General features: G+C 36.8%; 1 protein-coding gene across 11 annotated transcripts in view; it reads left to right on the forward strand.

Annotated features, from left to right (window-relative positions):
* The window catches only part of TMEM62 (transmembrane protein 62), a 33,466-nt gene extending 14,617 nt beyond the window's left edge, over positions 1-18,849 (forward strand). For 5 of the 11 annotated variants that reach the window (XM_060148526.1, XM_060148580.1, XM_060148598.1 and 2 more), the window contains 8 exons: positions 116-271; positions 2,302-2,340; positions 3,135-3,294; positions 7,587-7,700; positions 10,129-10,213; positions 13,404-13,508; positions 15,545-15,663; positions 18,015-18,849. In XM_060148526.1, the coding sequence (XP_060004509.1) occupies positions 116-271; positions 2,302-2,340; positions 3,135-3,294; positions 7,587-7,700; positions 10,129-10,213; positions 13,404-13,508; positions 15,545-15,663; positions 18,015-18,341 (1,105 nt within the window). In that variant the 3' untranslated portion in view covers positions 18,342-18,849. The remainder of the gene's footprint in view (positions 1-115; positions 272-2,301; positions 2,341-3,134; positions 3,295-7,586; positions 7,701-10,128; positions 10,214-13,403; positions 13,509-15,544; positions 15,664-18,014) is intronic. The other 6 variants (XM_060148535.1, XM_060148607.1, XM_060148560.1 and 3 more) reach the window with 4 other exon arrangements.
* Positions 18,850-18,926: the final 77 nt, after the last annotated feature.

The following is an 18,926-nucleotide window of genomic DNA, read 5'->3' on the forward strand; positions in this document are numbered from 1 at the left end:
AATTCATGATCTCAGAAAGTATAATTTTATCGTTTTACATTTGTTCTGTATATATCCTTCAGGCCGTCTTATAATATGAAGTAACTAAATTACCTTATTGTCCTCTGGTGTCTAGGTACCGGATCTTTGCTTTTGATCATGACCTCTTTAGCTTTGCAGATTTGATCTTTGGCGAGTGGCCTGTGGTTCTTATCACTAATCCTAAATCACTCCTCTATAGTTCTGCTAAACATGAACCACTAGAAAGACTCCTTCACTCAACACACATCAGGTATGTAGCAGTTTTTCAGAATTTACTTTCAGTTTGATATTGATGAAGAGTAAGTCATTGTGATTGCATTCTTATGTGAAAGCTATGAGATGCTCTACTTTAGTTTTCTCAGCAATCTAAACATTATATAAATTGCCTACTGTTTCATTCCTATTCAGTTAAAAAGTATATAATTTTTAAGCTGCTGAAATAAAAAAAAATCTAGAAACCCATAATCCTACTATTATTATTTTTGTCTTTTATTCTTGCTTTTTTATATGCATGGTTTTACATTGCTGTAATCATAATGTACCTATTCATTTGTATCCTACTTTAAAAAATTTACATCATATATCAGAAGTATATTTTTTTTTGTTTTGCCTCATAGCCTTTCAAAAAAGCAAAAGCTATGTAAACCTTCCGGAATTGAAAAATCATTTGGCATATGAATTTGACAGTGCATATAAATAGAATCTTTTTTTTAATTTATTTTTTATTGAAGTATTGTTGAATTACAATGTATTAATTACTTCTGAGAGCAAAGTGACTCAGTTATACATGTATATATTCTTTTTCATATTCTTTTCCATTATGGTTTATCACAGGATATTGAATATAGTTCCCTGTGCTGTACTGTAGGACCTTGCTGTTTACCCATCCCATATATAACAGTTTGCATCTGCTAATCCCAAACTCCCAGTCCTTCCCTCCCCCACCCCCTCCCCCTTGGCAACCACCAGTCTATTTTCTATGTCCCTGATTCTGTTGCTGTTTCATGGATAGGTTAATTTGTGTCATATTTTAGATTCCATATATAAGTGATACTATATGGTATTTGTCTTTCTAACTTCACTTAGTATGGTAATCTCTAGTTGAATGCATGTTGCCGCAGATGGCATTATTTCGTTCTTTTTTATGGCTGAGTAGTATTAAATAGAATCTTAATGAGACATTAACATTCCTTTTGCAAAGAGACATAACCTTTTGCAAACATAAGGGCACTTGTTTTAATATACTCTTTTAAATTTTATTTTGAAAAGCAGTATAACATAACTTTTGGAAAATAGAGTAATGGGATTATATGTGTATCCCTGTCCCACTCCCCCCCCATACCCCAATAGAACTATTATTAACATGAGTTTTCCTTCTCAGGCATTCTCTTTCAGGCCTGTATTTACACAGTCGTAATCATAGGGCACCGTGTATTCTAATTGCTATTTTTTTTCTGTCAACAGAGAGAATGGACCACAGTTTAACCATTTTCCTATCTTATTGGTGAACTTTCAGATTTTTTTCTAATTTGAGGATGAACATCTGATGCATATAGATTCTTCCTTCATTTGAATAATTGCTTTAGATAGAGTTCTGGAAATAGGATTCTAGGTGAAATAGTTTGAATTCCTTTGTGACTGTTGATAAAGATTGCCTGATTACTTTTTTTTTTTGCAACTAAAATCATTATTCTTTTTCAGAAAATTGTGGTAAAATATACATAACATAAAATTTACCATGTTAAGCATTTTTAGTGGCAATAAGTACCTTTATATTGTTGTGCAACCATCATCACCATTTTTTTCAGCTTCCAAAACTGCAACTCTGTACCCATTGAACACTAACTCCCTATTCCCCCTCCCCCCAGCCCCTGGCAACCACCAATTCTACTTTCTGTCTCTATGAATTTGACAACTCTAGGTACCTCATAGGAGAATCATACGGTATTTGTCCTTTTGTGACTGGCTTTCTTTCATTTAGCATAATGTCCTCATCCATTTTGAAGCATGTTTCAGAATTTCCTTGCTTTTTAAGGCTGAGTATTCACTGTTTCATTGCATATATACACTACATTTTGTTTATCCATTCATCTGTTGATAGACATTTTTGCTTCTGCCTTTTCACTACTGTAAATAATGCTGCTATGAACATGGGTGTACAAATATGTGTTCCAGTCCCTGCTTTCAGTTCTTTGGGTATATATTCAGAAGTGGGATTGCTAGATCATGTGGTAATTCTATGTTTAATTTTCTGAGGAACCTCCACATTGTTTTCCACAGTGGCTGCGCCATTTCACATTCCCACCAGCAGTGCACAAGGTACCTGATTACTTTTTAAAACAGATACTAATTTATAATGTTACCAAGCAATATGAGTGCCAGTTTCACAGCACTCTTATCATTATTGGATATTGTACTTTTAAAAAAATTTACTAATTATTCTGGAAAAAAAGGGTACCAATATGCTTTAATTTATTTCTTTTGATCACTAGGTAAGTGGAACATACATCTCTTGGTCAGGTTTCTTGATAGGAGCTGGATATCAGATTTAGATTTAGAATAGTTTCTGATTTCTCACCAATTCAGGTTGGCTGAATTATACAACTCCAGAAGCCACCATTTAGAAAGAAACCAGATCATATGAAGAGTGTCATATGAACATTTGTACAATGTAATGGTCTGCCTTACCGTTGTCCCTCGGTATCTCTGGGGGATTGGTTCCAGGACCCCCTGGGAATACCAAAGTGTACAGATGCTCAAGTCCTTTATATAAACTGGTGTAGTATTTGCATATAACCTATGCACATCCTCCCTATACTTTAAATCATATCTAGATTACTTATAATACCTAACACAATGTAACTGCTATGTAAATAGTTGCTGGCGAGAGGCAAATTAAAGTTTTGCTTTTGGGAACTTTCTTGAAATTTTTCTTTTCTGAATATTTTCGATCCATTGTTGGTAGAAACCACAGGTTCCACATCCCAGTAACTCGCAGATCAACCAACGGAAGGCCAACTGTACTTACATCTTTTCAGGTTATAATAGGGTTATTCTTCTTTATAAAAACAATGCCAAATACCTAAAACCATGCATTTATGCTCTCATTTTAGAGTCTTGGTGTTTTCCTTATCTTCCATTACTTCAGTCGCAGTTAAGATTGATGGAGTTCATTTAGGGCAAGCTAGTCATTTGTCTGGTCCTATTTTCATACTAAAGTGGAATCCAAGAAACTACAGTAATAGGACACATAACATAGAAGTAATCGTCCAGGTAAGTTAGTAATTTTCAACTTGCTATGTGAATGATTAGGCTGTAACCACATTGAACTCCGATTTGTGTTTTGTTTTGTTTTGTTTTTGTCAATTGATAAGATGAAACTAAGTTAATAAAAAATTTGAATACACTGGATTTAGTATGTTCTGAAAATGGACACTCAGGAATAATTCTACTTTTAGACTAAAAACTGGGCAGAGGACATGAGTGTGCAACTAATGGCTATAGTCCCCTCTTTTTATCCCCAGGGAATCATTGTTCTGTTTTCTTCCAGCTTTGGCCAGAATCTTTTAATAATGGGAGCACATTCCCCAATATTCCTGAAGATAATAGAATAAGTCAGAAAACATAATATTTACGTATCCACGCCTTTGATTGCTGTCTCCAAGTATAGGAAATTGTGTCACTATTTTGAAAGCTCTAGGATAAATAATTTTTAAGGCATCCATCAAAGGGATTTTTTGTTTGGGGAGTGGGCATTGATAGCACATGCAGTAACTGTCTGCCTGTCCCTTTTCTGATTCAGCTTGGGGAGCATTTAATTCACTAGACCTGCCAGAGTAGAAAGTGATCATCATCACCAAAATAGAGCAGTTTCATCAACAATTTGAAACACTTTAGGGGATAGACTGTGCTAAAAAATTAGTTTCTGGAAAAAAAAATCTGTCAATTTCTACAACTTTATGATTTGATGAAGTTTTAAACTGTTTAATCTTTTAATGTTAAATCTTGGTTTGAAGATTATCAAGTAATCCTTCAGAAAACACATGTGATTATTTTCATTATCTTTTTTGTATGTGTCACAGAGAAGGATTTAGAGCAGGAAGGAGCTATTTACTGAGCTTCTTCTAAGGAGATGCCAGACACTTAGAATTTTTTACGAAATCTGTATAACAATCTTATGTGGTGGGTAGTTTTATCCCCAATTCATAGATGAGGAAACGAGAGAAGGCACTTTGCAGTACCACCCATCTTTTTTTTTTTGGGGGGGGTACGCGGGCCTCTCACTGTTGTGGCCTCTCCCGTTGTGGAGCACAGTCTCCGGACGCGCAGGCCCTGCGGCCATGGCTCACAGGGCCCAGCTGTTCCGCGGCATGTGGGATCTTCCCGGACCCGGGCACGAACCCATGTTCCCTGCATCGGCAGGTGGACTTTCAACCACTGCACCACCAGGGAAGCCCAGTACCACCCATCTTTGAAGTGTTCTGCTTAGGAGGAAGAAGACACTCATGGGTAGAAAGTGGAAGGAGGGACTCCTGGGGATGAACTCCTTAATGTCTTTCATATTAGAAGTTGGCTCATTTTAAAAAGACTTGACGGGCTTCCCTGGTGGCGCAGTGAGAGGCCCGCATACTGCAAAAAAAAAAAAAAAAAAAAAAAGACTTGAAGATACAAGTGCACATAGAATAAATTGTTCCCTATCTTTACAGTCATGGAGAAGAAGTAGGAGCAACCATAGGAGACCTGCTCACTGTTGGAATGGGGAACTTCCAAATCTTTGGATTGCTTCCGAACCTCAGCTTCTGTAGTTTTATGAGGAAGAAACCATAGCTCACATTTCTTGAACCTTTCTGCCTGCTTAGTTGAATCCTTAGTAAAAATGTGAAATCACATATACTTTTTATATGTTTAACATTTCTTACGTTATTGAGGTAGAATTTATATTAAAAAACTCCATATATTTAAAGAGTACAATTTTGTGTGTTTTGACTTTCTTATACATCCTTAAAACCATTTCTACAATCAATATGATCTATCACCCTCAAAAGTTTTCTTATGTCCCTTTGCAACTGCCTTCCCTCTACCCTCATTTCCAGGCAACCACTGATCTGTTTTATGTTATAACTTTAAAAAATTAGTCTACTGAATATTAAACAGGGAACCTGTCCCCTCATTCATCAGTGAGAAAATTCTGTCCTTTTAAATACAGTATACCATAGATAAGTCTGAAAGAAAAATTCATGGGAGAAGACATCGATTTATTATCTTATATTTTACCTATTCACTGTATTTATTGAATATCTGTAAAGTTCTGGGCAGCCTAGTACCAATTGGACCTTTAGATCAGTTCTCAGTGTGGTTTCTGAAGTAGTAGCATCAGCATCACCTAGGAACTTGTTAGAAATCCCATCCCACACCTATGTATCAGAAACTCTGGAGATGGAACCCAGCCATCTGTTTTGACAGTCCCTCCAGGTGATTCTGATGTGCATTAAAGTTTGAGAACCAGAATTTAAGATTATTGTGCCTCCTTTGCCAATTTAAAGAGCAAACTCTAGAAATCTCTATATCTCAAAATTAAAGAAAATCTCTGCTTTAAAACAAGAACTTAAAAAAAAACCCTAAGAACTTGTCATTCAGAGTTAGAACATTTGAGCAATAAAAGTTTGATAAACACCAGTACAAGTTCTTTTTGCTATTTTAAAACTTTTTATGATGAGGAATTTTTAAAATATATGAAAGAGATAATACTATAATAAATCTCCATGTATCCTTCACCCAACTTCAAAGATTATCAACTTTTGACCAGTCTTGTTTCATCTGTACTCCATCCACTTCTCTCCTCCCTGTACCACGATGTCATTTCATCTGTGTAAATATGACAGTATATATCTCTAAAAGATAAGAGCTATTTTAAAAAAAAGTCACCATAGTACCATATCACACCTGAAAAATTAACAGTAATTCCTTAATATCAAACTATCCAGCTAGTGTTCAGTTTTCTTATTTTGTCACATATAATTGCGTTTGGTTGGTTCAAATAAGAATCCAAACAAGGCTCAAATATTGCATTTAGGTGATTGTCTCTTCAGTGTCGTTTAACCTATAGGTTCCCTCTCCACCCTCCTTTTTTTTTCCCCTCTCAATTTGTTTTGCTTTGGAAACTGGATCTTTTATCCTGTACTGTTTCTGTATTCTGGATTTTTGCTGTTTATATCCATGTGTTATCATATAGCATGTTCCTCTACCCCATCTAGTTTCTATTACTGTAGTTAGATTTGAGGTTAGATCAGATCTGAGTCTGTTTTTTGGCAGGAATACTTCATTTGGTGTTTTATGCTTTTATCAGAAGCCTATAGTATCTGGTTGTCTCTCTTTTAATAATGTTAAGATTGATCAATGTATGCAGATATTGTTGACCCTACCCAGTGGTATGCTGGTAAATATTTAACAACCAGCTTGGCAGGTTTGAAGGGAGGACCCTGATTTGTAGCGTCTCCCTGATTTATACCGATTTCCATAGTATAAATATTTCTCCTGTAGCTGGTTTTAAGCTACTGACACATCAGCTGGTCTGCAAAATTCCTGCATATGTAGCAGTTGGCCCTTGTGGGTCAGTCAAGCCAGTACCAGCACACTGCAGGCTTATCCTCCATTCAGCTTTTCAGTACTCAACCAGCTTTTCACTGAGGGATTAGCACTTACTGATAATCTCAGTCTAGATCCATTATTTCATCAGAGTTATAAAATGGTGATATTCAAATTACCACTCCTAATTATAGGAGTATTAATTAGAATAGTCCCACAAAGAAAAAATTTGCCTCATCTATTTGGTACCGAGATATAGAGTTCATACAGGAAAGGCAAGATAAGTCTTCATTCTTCCTCCACCTTTCCTGTTCTAAATCAGTTTTCAAAGTAATGAGTTACTTCTCTAGCTTCTGCCAAAGGTAACTAAATGAGTCTTCTAGTATCATTATTAATTCATAGTTAAAAATATATATATATTTGGTATGTTTCAATCCATTGCATTTATTCTTTTTGATGCTCAATTGTTTGACTAGTGGGAGCCTCTCCAAGTTGGCCACTAAGTCCTTTGATACAATCCCTGTAGTCCTTGTTAGTTTTCTTGCTGTCTGGTAGAAGATGTTTCAAGTTCTTTTGCATTTCTTACTCAAGAACTGGAATCACCTATTTCTCTAAAGAGCACTGGTTTCTTGTAGTGATAAGTTTTATTTTGAGACCAAAATCTGGGCACTAGCCCAGCCAGCTCATTGTTGTTGAGTTCATTATTATTTTTAGGGCTTTTCAGTAAACAGAGGGAAATACAGATTTCTATTTTTTGAAAGAGAGAATACATTGTAATACATGCTGATATTTCCAGTTCACATCTAGAATTACAGGGTTTAAAAGAAGTTTTATTTAAAGTGCTTATAGGAAGAATCAAAAGTAAATGAAAAAAATATTGCTTATTCTGAGATAACTGACAAAAGTTATTGGAAACTTAATCTTGGAACATTGTACGTATTTGTACATGAGGGTTGCTTCTCTGCTGTGCTTATAACTAGGACTCTGCTGGAAGAAGTAAGAGTGTTCACCACATATTTTCTGCTCGAGAGGACATTCACCTCAGGTTTGATCCTCTGGCATCATTTATTCTCCTTACTGACCATTGTACTGTGGTGAGTAAATTCAACTAAGTGTTATGTGTGTTTTTAATTTGGTAGGTCCAAAGTCATAAATAATATAATAATCATGTGATGAGAAAGTGGAACCTTATAAAATTAAAAGTTTAGTTGCTTGTCTAGAAGAATACAGTGATTTTGAAGTGGAGGCATGGACATATAGTACCTGTTTTGGGACCTAGTTCTGCCTAGTGCCATAAAACAAGGATAACTAAGGGAATTATAGGGACTGTGCTAAATTGGATTGGAATCTTTCAAAAATAATATTTCTTCCTACATAAATAATACATGCTTAATATAGAAAACTTGGAAAATTTAGAAATAAAGTACAATCAGCTCCACATCATTCTTTTATCACACTAGCCATTATAGCCATTGTATTTCTCATTATGATACTCTCTATTTATTTTTCTCTTATTTACATTAAGATATGAGTTTTTAATATAAAATGGTAATATAATTTTCATTCTCTTTTTTCTGTCTGATTTTTTCCACTGAGGAATTTGACTGTTTTCTCACATCACATTTATTTTATAAATGATGCTTATTGGCTGCATTATATTATCATAGATACATCTTAATTTATTTTACTATTTCCCTTTTGTTGGACATTTGTTTCCAATTTTTCCCTCTACTATAAAAATACTGCTTATAACTAAGTTTTTGCACATACTAGTTTTTTTTCTTAAACTTTTTATTTTATATTGGAGTATAGTTGACAATGTTGTGATAGTTTCAAGTATACAGCAAAGTGATTCAGTTATACATATGCATGTATCTATCCTTTTTCAAATTCTTTTCCCATTTAGGTTGTTACATAATATTGAGCAGAGTTCCCTGTGCTATATAGTAGAGGTCCTTTTTGGTTATCCATTTTATTTTATTTCTTTTAATATTTATTTATTTATTTAATTTATTTATTTGGTTGCACTGGGTCTTAGTTGCAGCAGGTGGCCTCCTTAGTTGTGGCTCGTCGGCTCCTTAGTTGTGGCATGTGAACTCTTAGTTGCAGCATTGCATGTGGGATCTAGTTCCCTGACCAGGGATTGAACCCTGGCCCCCTGCATTGGGAGCGTGGAGTCTTAACCACTGCGCCACCAGGGAAGTCCCTGGTTATCCATTTTAAATATAGCAGTGTGTACATGTCAATTGCAAACTCTCTAACTATCCCTTCCCCCCACCCTTTGCCCCTGGTTTGTTTTCTAAGTCTGTGAGTCGTACATATTAGTTTTTTTGGAAATTTCTGGAAATGAATTGTTGGATCAAATAGTGGACACATTATTCTATATACTTCATTTATTATATAATTACCCAAAATTTTAAATTATTTATTATATTCATTGTTTTTGGTCTGTCCCTCCTCATTAAAATATAAGCCCCATGAGGGCAGAGATCTTTGTCTTTTTGATATGCCTAACACAAGTAGGCCCTCAAATAAATATTTGTTGAATGAATAAATGGGTTTTGTTTTTTTTAATATACACTGTCAAACTGTCTTTCAGAGAAGCTCTGGCAATTTACACTTTATTTTCCTCAGATCTCCCTATCCTGGGCATTGACATAAAATATGCTACAATGTTCAGAGAAAATTTAAACCCCCTTTAATTTCATCTTCCAGAGATACCTTAGTATATATCCTCACATACTTAAAATGTGAATTCCTTATTATTTTAATTTACTTTTATTACTTGTGTGATTGAACTTTTAAAAAATATGACTAATGGGCATTTGCATCTCATTTTTACAAATCTTTTTGTGTCATTTATTTTTCTTTTGGGAATTTTTAATGGTCACCTAGATCAGGCTTTGGAAACTTTGGTGTACTTATGAATCACCTGGGAATGTTAATAAGAGGCAGATTCTGATTAGTAGGGCTGAGATGGGGCCTGAGATTCTGCATTCCCAACAGGCTGAAGGTGATTCCAATGATGATCTGGGACCCATACTTTGAGAAACAAGAACCTAGATAAAATGTCTCTTTACTGTGAATTAATCTCCAAGTGAGTGACTTCTTGATAGAGAAAGCATAAGGAAATGCAGTCTCTGTTCACTCAGCCTGCAGTGTACTGTGTACTGTTGTGTTTTTTCACTCCTATACAACTTTAAATAAAACAGTACAAATTATACTTATCCTAGTACAGTGAAAGTAGACTATTTTAATTTGATCACTTTATATAACTGTATGAAATCACTTAGTTTCAACATTGGTCCAGGTATCATATCCAAATCTTGAAAGAATAATGCTGAGGCAACTTACAATTATCTTTTTTGGTGGGTCAGATGTTCAGTTCTCTTTGACTGTATATTTTTCTCATATAGTCATTTCTGCTAATGATGTCATTTCCATTTTTGTTAATTAGGCCATTTAATAAAACTGAAGCTGTATCCATGTATGTACGTCACGTGAATATCTATTTCTCTGCAGGCCCGGGTCCTTTTTGTGATGATTGTGCTGATCCAGCTCATCATTCTTATTACTTTTCGTTATCAAGCATATCCAGAGCATAAAGGTTAGTCACCATGGTTCCTTAATCTTAGAAGACTTTACTTTAGTGTATCCCATAATGTCCTCACTATTACCAAGTGATAAATATCAATGCAAATTATCTTTGCCTGAGCTCTGTGAGGTGCATCCTTCAAGCTACCATGCTCACCTCAAACCCTCTTTTCCATACCATTTTCTCCAGCCATTCTAGGTCATAATGAGCGCTTGCTTCTCTGAATCCCAACAGTCCTTCCTGAGGATTAATTCTGTATTTAACTAGCCGATGACCTTGTTTTACATTACCACTTCAAATGTATATACATTTTCTCTTCAATCAGACTGTAATTTCCTCAATATAGGAGTTCTTGTTTTCTACTTCTTTTCTCTTTTCCACGGCACCCAGTTTGTGCATTACAGACAATAAATACTTGTTGAATTAAATGTTCATTATCCCTTCTTGGCTTGGATGAAGTCCCTGGGATCAGGAACTGATTGTGGGGCAAGTGAGTACTGTAGTAAAGGTTAAACAGTAAAATGATGAACTGAATAGGTAGTATACATATCCTACTGAATGTTTGTCTGCTTATATATATATTTTTAAATTCTATGAAAAAGTTCAAGAAGCATTATTGCACACATATATTTTCTTACCCACAGTATAAATAAATAAATATTTGAGGGAGGCCCCAGCTTCATGTGGGAATACCAGTATTTTTGTATAGTTGTTTAAAATTTACAACATATTTTTACCTACATTTTCTCACTTAATCCTTACAACAATCCTGTGAGGTAGGTATTATTGTCCCCATTTTAAAGATTAGAAGACTAAGGACTGCAGGGGTTATGTAGGCTGTCCAATGTCTCATAGCTAATAAGAGACTGACCCCAGGTTAGTTTTTTTCTTTAAACAACACTTATCAACTTTGACTACACCTTAGAATCTCCTGGGGAACTTTTTAACATTTCAGTGTCTACACAACACCCTCAAAGTTTACATAAAATCTCTGGGGGTAGGACCTAAGCATCAGTATTTTTTAAAGCACCCCAGATGATTCCAATGTGCAGTCAGGGCTGAGAAGCACGGCTCTGTCTAAAGCAGTATTTTCAGTCCTGCTGCCTAGAATCAGCTGGGTTGCTGTCCCAGCTCCCCTCTTCCCCAGGCCAATTAAGTCAATCTCTGGAGGGTGAGACCTGGGCATAAGTATTTACTAAAAGTTCCCTCAGGTTATTCTAATGTGTAGCCAAAGTAGAGAATCATTGCTTAAAGTTTAAAGCATAGCTGCCTCTAAGGCTAAAGAATGATGTATTTATAATAAATAATAATTACTATAGGTGGATATGTAGATTAATACTTTGAGAAGTACCAGACTAGAACAAGAAAGAAGCTGAGAGATGAATGAGTAGCAAGTATGAAACACACAAAGTGAGAAAGGCCATGCGTTATCAGGCTTTGTCTGAAATTAACTGTCAGGCTGAACAGTGTTATGAGTATAAAATGAATATGCTGGCCTATTAGGGAAGACGTGCTATTTAACTTACATCAGGCTGTCTTTCACTGGAGCCAGTCCTTTAAACCTTTAAATAGTTCACCTCTAGCATTGCTCAGTGTGTACTGAGCTTGCCATCATAGCCTTCTGCTAACCAGTGTATGATCGGCTGCAGATGAGTGAAATGGCTGGCTGGGGTTGAGGAACTGTGATGCTTTAGTCTGTGGCTGCAGAATGAAGCCCTTATGCTTGGGCTTTCTGGCATTGTATTGTGTGTGTGTGTTTGCCGCACCACACAGCTTGTGGGATCTTAGTTTTCTGACCAGGGAATGAACCTGGGCCCTCGTCAGTGATAGTGCAGAGTCCTAACCACTGGACCACCAGGGAATTCCCTTTAAGAGATGCTAATTTGGAGTTTTGTGGATCCCTTTCGGTTGGAGTAAGAGGATAGCTGTGAGTTAAGAGGTGTATCATATATGGGAAAGGAATATTTGGACAGATACTCATAGTTAAGATTAAATTTTTTTTTTTTTTTTTTTTTTTTTTTTTGCGGTACGCGGGCCTCTCACTGTTGTGGCCTCTCCCGTTGCGGAGCCCAGGCTCCGGACGCGCAGGCTCAGCGGTCATGGCTCACGGGCGCAGCTGCTCCGCGGCATGTGGGATCTTCCTGGACTGGGGCACGAACCTGTGTCCCCTGCATCAGCAGGCAGACTCTCAACCACTGCGCCACCAGGGAAGCCCAAGATTAAATTTTGATATTTGTTTGATATGCCTTTGATATATATAGTATATATAGTACTATATATATATAGTTTTTAGAAAATTTTATTGGAGTATAGTTGATTTACAATATTGTGTTAGTTTCAGGTGTACAGCAAAGTGATTCAGTTATACATATATGTATATTCATTCTTTCTCAGATTCTTTTCTCATATAGGTTTTACAGAATATTGAGTAGAGTTCCCTGTGCTATACAGTAGGCCCTTGTTGGTTATCTATCTTATATATAGTAGTGTGTGTATGTTAATCCCAAGCTCCTGATTTATCCCTCACCCCCACGTTTCCCCTTTGGTAACCATAAATTTGTTTTCAATATCTGTAAGTCTGTTTCTGTTTTGTAAATAAGTTCATTTGTATCATTTTTTAAAAATTAGATTGCACATGAGTGATATCATATGATATTTGTCTTTTTCTGTCTGAATTACTTAGTATGATAATCTCTAGGTCCATCCATGTTGCTGCAAACGGTATTATTTCGTTCTTTTTTTATGGCTGAGTAATATTCCATTATATATGTACCACATCTTTATCCATTCCTCTGTCAGTGGACGTTTAGGTTGCTTCTATGTCTTGGCTATTGTGAATGGTGCTGCAATGAACATTGTGGTGGCCTTTGATATATTTTGATGCAACTTTTGGAAGTTTGTACATTTGGATACTAAATCTCATGGAAAACAGGGATTTGATCATCCTTTGAGCACAGAGTATATGTGTGTTTGTGTGTGTGTGTCACAACTACACCATTGCTTTGCCTTCCTACCCTCTGTAATTCTAAGTGAGTTGGTTTATCAGAATTCCTGCCAACTTCTGAATTTAAAGTGGTGTCATCCATATAACAAATGATTTGCTGAAAATGTAGTAGATGCCCATGGAAGTCTTCTCGAAAATATTATAAAAAACTTGAACTTTGCGTGTGTTCACTGGATTTTTCAAATTTATTCTGTTTAGGACCTCCGGGATTTGTAAATTTGACCTCATTTTCCCTTCATGTCTTGAGCAAAATAAGCATCTTCTACTATTCTATGTTGTTGCTGACACTCTATACAGTGCTGGGTAAGTCACTTAGGAAACCTGAGATTGTGGAGAATTCTGCCGAAGAATATACTGAGAATTTTAACAGTAGTCATTTAGGTTCTTGAGAGCATAATGACCGGCACACCACTCTTTCATAAGTCATTTCCTGTGACATGATCTTGGGAAATAAAGTTCTTTCCTAACTTAAAGGACATTTAGTCAACACCAAGTTAACTTAAGGGTGCTGAGAGGACCATGACAATTAGTATTTGTGTAGAAACCTAATAGAAGATAGAAGTTCAGCTTCAATGCCATCTCCTCAGAGCAGCCTTCTTTGACCACCTTAAAGCTTTATCCTCTATCCATACTTTTTATTTCCTTCATTACTTTATCAGAATTTATGATTATCTTCTGTATATATCATCTCTCCCCTCATTAGAATATCCATTGATGTCCTGTCTATCTTGTTCCCCTCTATGCCCAGCATTAAGCACAATGCCTAGTATGTAGTTGAGGGACTATTTACTACCGTGTGACTCCTAAAAACTCAGCTCAAAAAAGAGAGAAACTGAGATGAGCAGTGAGTTCAGGCATTTGAGCTCTTCTCTTATATTAATTATTATACCCAATACTGACAAAATCACTTAGTCACTTATGGAAGCAGAAAGCACTGTGAGTCTCTTTTTAAAGCTTTTTACTAATGTTCCTTACTAAGAGTCATTTAGGAGTAGATTAGACTATTTGTTGCTTAGTCTATGTTTTCTACTTTTAGTCCATCTTTGGACTTTTCTTTCCTCATTAGTAACTCCCACCAGAGAACAGAAAGTAGTTAAAGAAATAATATGACCCTTTACAATTCTGTATAACAAGCTATGCCAGATTCCCCTTTTGAGGTTGGTTTTCTTGTTAGAAGATAGGTTGAAGCTGTTTTACACACTAGTCTTCCACTAGGAGGCAAAGCAGGTGATTCGGTTCCTGGCTGTAAAGGAAAACATTAGAAGGGGAGAAGTTGTTTCATTTTTAAAGGTTGAAACTTAAAGGGGAAACACTTTTTAAAACTAATATGTATCTAATGGAGTATATATAATATATATCTGAGAAAATTACCTATGACTTTTTAAAGTTGAACTCTACTCTTTTTTTTTTTAAATATTTATTCATTTATTTATTTGGCTGCACCAGGTCTTAGTTGCAGCACTTGGGATCTTCGTTGTGGCATGTGGGATCTTTTAGTTGTGGCATGCAGGATCTAGTTCCCTGACCAGGGATTGAACCCGGGTCCCCTGCATTGGGAGCGTGGAGTCTGAACCACTGGACCACCAGGGAAGTCCCAGTTGAAATCTACCCTTACCAGCAAATGATGGTATTACATTTTGAGAAGGGAAATCCGACTGTCCCTTAATCACTCTTGACTATATAGTAGTTCTAGAAGCCTGAACATGGAGAAGGGGCAGTAAATAATAATACGGGGTAGAGAAAAGTCATTCTGGCATTGCAGATGAAAAATTAAAATAAAGAAGTGAGTTAAACTTTGTACATGTTAACCCTGAGTATGTAGTTGATGTACAAAGTAATGACTGTGGGTCAGCCAGAAAAGGTTAAAATACATTCATTAATATTTATAAGAAAGAAGTGTGTTTTAGAATGATTAAAGTGGTTGAAGTCTTATTGCGTAAAGGAGTAAATCTCAGTTACCTGGAAAATTAACTATGGTATCTATGGAGTACCTTTTTGCTTCTTAAAGGAAATGTTAATGCTTTATATTGAGGTTACTACTGTAATAGAAACTTCTAAAATTTGTGAATGTACTCCTATCTGTTTCTGGAATCTATTCCAGGTATAGCACGTACTCAGGCAATTTTATAATCTAGAGAAATATGGAGCAAAGGAGCAAATAATTGGTTAGCTAGGATATTGAGTGCAACACAGAGATTAGCAAAGAAGAAAAGCTATACAAATAAATGCTTATAGATGACTAGTCTCATATTTTTTCACTATTTCTGTAAATGCATGTCATGATGTATGTAATCAGTCATAGTTATTTAACTTCCTTTCTTGTTCATTGCCTCTTTCAGGACCATGGTTTGTTGGTGAAATCACTAAAGGCAAATTGGGTTGCTGCTTTTCCTTCGGGATCTTTGTTGATGGACATTTCCTACAAGGCAGTGTAACGTTTATAGTTGGAATTCTCCAGGTAAGAAGTCAGAAATGCAATTTAAGAACATCTTGGCCTTGTTGGGCTAATTGCATAATAGTTATGAATTAAATCCCAAATCCCAAATTTATCACCATAGATCATGTTTTCTAATTTACTGGCAGAGCAGTCTTTAGTATCTGGTGTTTTGTTTGCTTTTAGAGTGCTTCCTAAGCTCTTTGTTCCACCACTCTTGTAAACATCTAAAATACATTTTTGGCAGGAAGTTTTATAACAGGTGAAAGAGCTTTTTGTTTTTGTTGTTTGTTTCACTGTGCTTTTTCATCGATAAACAGTGAAAGAAGAGACTTATGGTAGAATAAATGAGACTTCTGGGTAAAACAAAATTGGTTATGATAATGAAGAAGGAAATTGTTTCAGAGGGAGGAAAAGAAAAATAGACACACAAGAAAAGTGGGTCAGTTACCCAGTGGAAGCTTTCTAGTGATGTCCTAGCAGTACACTTGTTTATGAAACACTGATATGTTAGGTTTACATTTGGATTGACGTTCCTTTAGAACAAACACAAATAAAAAACCCAGACCTATAGCAAATTTCTATAAATGGGTTTGAAAACTATTTACCTAACAATTTTTCTCTTGTACTCATCTGATGGGACTAATGAATCAAAATCTGAGGTGATGATCTAGAGTTGTATAAGAGATCCAAAAACATTGTTTGAAATGAGTTCACAGCCTCATAAGAGGGCAGTAAAACATGATCAGCAGGATTAGAGACAGACAAGTAGGGAAGATCTTTGCCTAGTGAACACTGACCACAGACCAGAATATTCTGTTTAGCAGCGTTTTATATGTGACTAGATCTGGGTCTAGTTCAGTTTTCTATTATGTAGATGGAGGCTGTCTCTCAGGAGCACTCTTATTCCAAGTAAAACCTGACCCTTACCAAAAGGTGGGCTTATAGTCATATTTTAATAAATAGTACACTAAGAATGGATTTTATGTATCATCTAGGCCCATGGCCCCTAAATCTATAATATCTCTGACCTAGACCTCTTCTCTGCACCTCAGGTGCCTATATATCCAACCGCCATTTTGCATCTTCCTTAGATATCTAACAGGAATCTCAACTTAATATACCTCTAACAGGACCTTTAATTTCTATCCCTGAACCTGTTCCTCCCCCAGTTCTTTCCAATTTCAGTAAATTATCCAGGATGTATCTTCTCCAGGGTGTATCTTCAATTTTTCTCCTTCCTTTATACTTTATATCTAGTTCATCAGCAAGTAATACTGTATTTGATCTACCTCCAATACATGTGCTGAATCCACCACTATTACTGTTACCACCACCCTTGTCTAAATAATAATAATTTCTTGCCTGGGCTACTGCAGTAACCCCCTAACTGGTTTCCCACTGCTGCTCTTGCCTCCCTATTGTCAGTTTGCCACAGAGCATGCACTGTGGTCCTTTTAAAATCTTAATCAGCTCACTCACTTCTCAGCTTAAAACCCTTTAAGCAAATCAGTGACGTGATCTGGGTCATGCTGACTGCCCCAGTTTCCACCTGGCTTACCATGTTCCAGCTAACCTCTCCCACCTCTGGGCTTTTCATTTGTTTCTTCTGCCTGGAATGCACTTCCTTCCACTGACTCATTTCTGTCCTTCAGGACTCAGAGGGCCCATCTCCCAGTTACCTCCTGTGACCCAGTTATTTTCTTCATTGAATTCATCACAATCTATAATTATCTTCCCCCTCCTTTTTTTTTTTTTTTTCTTTTTTGTTTCTCTTCTCTCTACTAGAATGTAAGCTCTATGATGCATCTTTTCCAACTTGGTCACCCATGTGTGTATCCCTTGTCTAGAGCCTTGCACAGTACCTGCCACATAATGGGTGTTCAATAATTATTTGGTGAATGAGTGACTCATATAGTAGTTAAACTTGGATTATTACTTAAATCTTCTAATTTGTATTCCAGTATTCATTATGCCACTTCACATAAAAATGCAGGGAGAAGAAAAAATACTGATACCCAAGTCCCCCCCACTCTGCCAAAAATAAAAAACAAAAAACAGAGCCCAGTACATATGTGTGTGTGTCTGTACACCCACATATTCAGTTCATTTCTACCTTAAACATTATTTGAGGGCTTCAACATAAATGAAATGACACTTGCCTTTAAGATGAACAAAAGGATACAGGAAAATAAACAACTAACTACAAGTCAACTATTGTGAGTGTTATAAGCAAGTGTGATTGAAGCATAAAGAATCAGTTAACCCCCAAGAGGGAAAGCAACATATTTTTAAGAGCCACCAATAATATGTTAGTGAGACCTGACCCTTCCAGGGCTTGCTAATAAGCTAATGGTCCTGTTCGCTCTTTCCAGCTGGTGTTTTTTAACATCCCCTTGATGGTTTACCTGTGTTGGAGCTTGCTACAGCGGTGCTTTGGTCACAGCTTCAGGTCTCATCTCCATCAAGGAAAATACTTGAAAATTGTACCTGTTCACCTACTTATGTTACTACTGTACATCTGGCAGATTTATTCCTGCTACTTTCTTCATATGACATATGGTACTCTAGCTTTATTATTCTCCCCTCTGCGGACCTGGTTGACACTGGTGACGCCTGTTCTCATTCGTTGTGTGTGGACACTGAACTCTGCCGAGCTTGGAACCTTCATAGTGCAGTTAAAAAGCCACCTGAGCTCCTGAAGGCCATGTCTCATCATCCACCTGTGTCGCCCAGGCAGCAGCAGACAGAAGGCCAATATTGGTGGGCAAGCCTTGGACGTTCCTTGGATGCCTGGGAGTTGAGGGGATTACCCACTACTGATTCCTGCAGAATGGACTGCAGAAAATTCTCTAAATAATGCCATGATTCCTTCCTTCCCCAAGAAGGCAAAGGGTTGGTTTACTTTTGTGAAGAGAAAGCCGTAATCTAGGAGATCCACAGGCCAGGGGCTGGTGGGTATGGGAGTATCTGCGGCCCACCCAGTGTGTTTTTTACGTTACCTCATGTAAAGTACCTAGCACAGTGTCTGGAACTCAGCAGCCTATAAGGGCGCCACTTTAGGGGCAGGGAACCAGTGCAAACTTGGGCCTGACCCTGACTACCCTTGATTAGTTCCAAGTCCTCTTTTCCAGCAGGGTTATGGGCTGTCTGCTTCCTCAGTCGGGGGTGTTTTCGAGTAATTAAATATCAATAAATGAATGATCATAACTCGGTCTGGGACTTGCCTGTGTCGCCGTGGCGGGGCAGGGCGGGGCGCGAGGAGGTGTAGCCGCGCATTGGAGCGC

This window comes from Lagenorhynchus albirostris, chromosome 1 (genome assembly GCF_949774975.1).
Source record: "Lagenorhynchus albirostris chromosome 1, mLagAlb1.1, whole genome shotgun sequence".
Lineage (NCBI taxonomy): Eukaryota > Metazoa > Chordata > Mammalia > Artiodactyla > Delphinidae > Lagenorhynchus > Lagenorhynchus albirostris.